Genomic DNA, 1,436 nt, shown 5'->3' with positions numbered 1-1,436 from the left:
GTCACCTGGGAGCCCGAGGGCCCCTCCCTCCCTGCAGGTCGCGGCCCAGCCCAGCTGGGTCAGCCCTGTGAGCGGGGCCAGTCCTCCTCTCTGGAAACGTACTGAATACAGACTGCGACAATGCATTTAAAAGCATCGATGGAGCCCTATGTGCCCGCACTTCCAGGCCAGGGTCCCTGCCTCGGGGAGCAGTCCACACCCACTGCCCCAGAACCTCCGGGGTGCCGCCCTTTCTGCACCCATGCTGTGCATTATGGCAACCTCGGGCCACACGGGGGCTGAGCAGTGACACGGCCGCTGTGACCGCAGAACCGAACGCTGACTCTCATTTTGTTTCCCATTTGAAAAGCCCCCTAAAGCCCGTGGCCACCGTATTGGACAGGACGGGGTAATAGAGGAGTGGCACCCTCGCACACAGACTGTAACGGGGTGGGGTGGGGTGCTGTGCAGGGAGAAAGCGGCCTCAGTGGGCAGGGAGTGGACGTGCTCGGGGAGGCCCTTCTGAGGAAGCACCTTGTGAGGTGAGATGTGAACGGAGCGCGAGGCGAGCCAGGAGGGCTCTGGGCGAAGGACATTCTGGGCAGAGGGCAGAGCAGGTGCAAAGGTCCTGGGGTGCGTTAGGGAGGCCTATGTGGCTGGTGTGGAGGTCCCAGGACATGAGGAGACGGGGACAGAGGGGGATACGTGGCAGAGGGGCTGTTTCCCACCCCCTCGTCTCTTCCCTCCTAGCCTGCTCCGGCTGAGCCCGCCCTGCATGGACAGACTCTCCTCCTGCTCTGTGGCTGCCCTTCGGGGCAGAGCACCGACGCCTCCCTCCTCCCCGAGGAGCTGGCCTGGATCTCCACGCAGAGGCCAGCAGCCGCCCCAGCCCAGGAGTCCCTCCTCCTGGTGCAGACGTCCGTGCTCCCTCCCTGGGGGCCCGCCGGTGGCCCCGCTGCCCTGCTGCTCCAGGCGGTGTTTCCAGAAGAGCCCCAAATCCAACAGGGGCTGGACGTCGGGCCCCTGCCTGCTCCCCGAGCCATGGACCACCTCCCAACAAGGAGCCACGGTGCCCCCCTCTGCTGGGAGACCCCACAGATTTCTCACCACTGCTTTCCTGGGACAGGGACAGGGACAGGCCATCTGAGCGGCCCTGGGGAGGAGCGGGGAGGAGCCCCAGAGTGGAGAGTGGAGGCGTGGGGGACGAGGAGGACGCGGGGCAGGAAGGAGGAGGACCTCGGGGACAGGTGCCGGCAGCGGCAGGGAAGCCAGGAGGACCCCAGCTTGGAGGACGGTGCTGGCACCCTAGGAGGCCTGCAGGACACACGCGGGGCTTCCGGACCCCAGGCCGCCGCCTCCTGCCCTCGGCCCAGGCGGGACCTCCCTGTGCCTCTTCCACAGGGGGAGGCCTCCCTGTCCACGGAGGGTCCCTCGTCCCTGGGTAGGAGAGGGCGGGC

General features: G+C 67.1%; 1 protein-coding gene across 1 annotated transcript in view; it reads left to right on the top strand.

Moving 5' to 3' along the window:
- LOC102773829 overlaps positions 1 to 1,436 on the top strand; it is a 37,701-nt gene that overhangs the window by 18,233 nt on the left and 18,032 nt on the right. The window contains exon 6 of the mRNA XM_015565801.1: positions 730 to 1,365. Coding sequence (XP_015421287.1) covers positions 730 to 1,365 — 636 coding nt within the window. The remainder of the gene's footprint in view (positions 1 to 729; positions 1,366 to 1,436) is intronic.

Source organism: Myotis davidii, unplaced genomic scaffold, assembly GCF_000327345.1.
Source record: "Myotis davidii unplaced genomic scaffold, ASM32734v1 scaffold960, whole genome shotgun sequence".
Lineage (NCBI taxonomy): Eukaryota > Metazoa > Chordata > Mammalia > Chiroptera > Vespertilionidae > Myotis > Myotis davidii.
The sequence above is the reverse complement of the archived record's forward strand: the minus strand, read 5'-3'. Positions and strand labels throughout refer to the sequence as shown.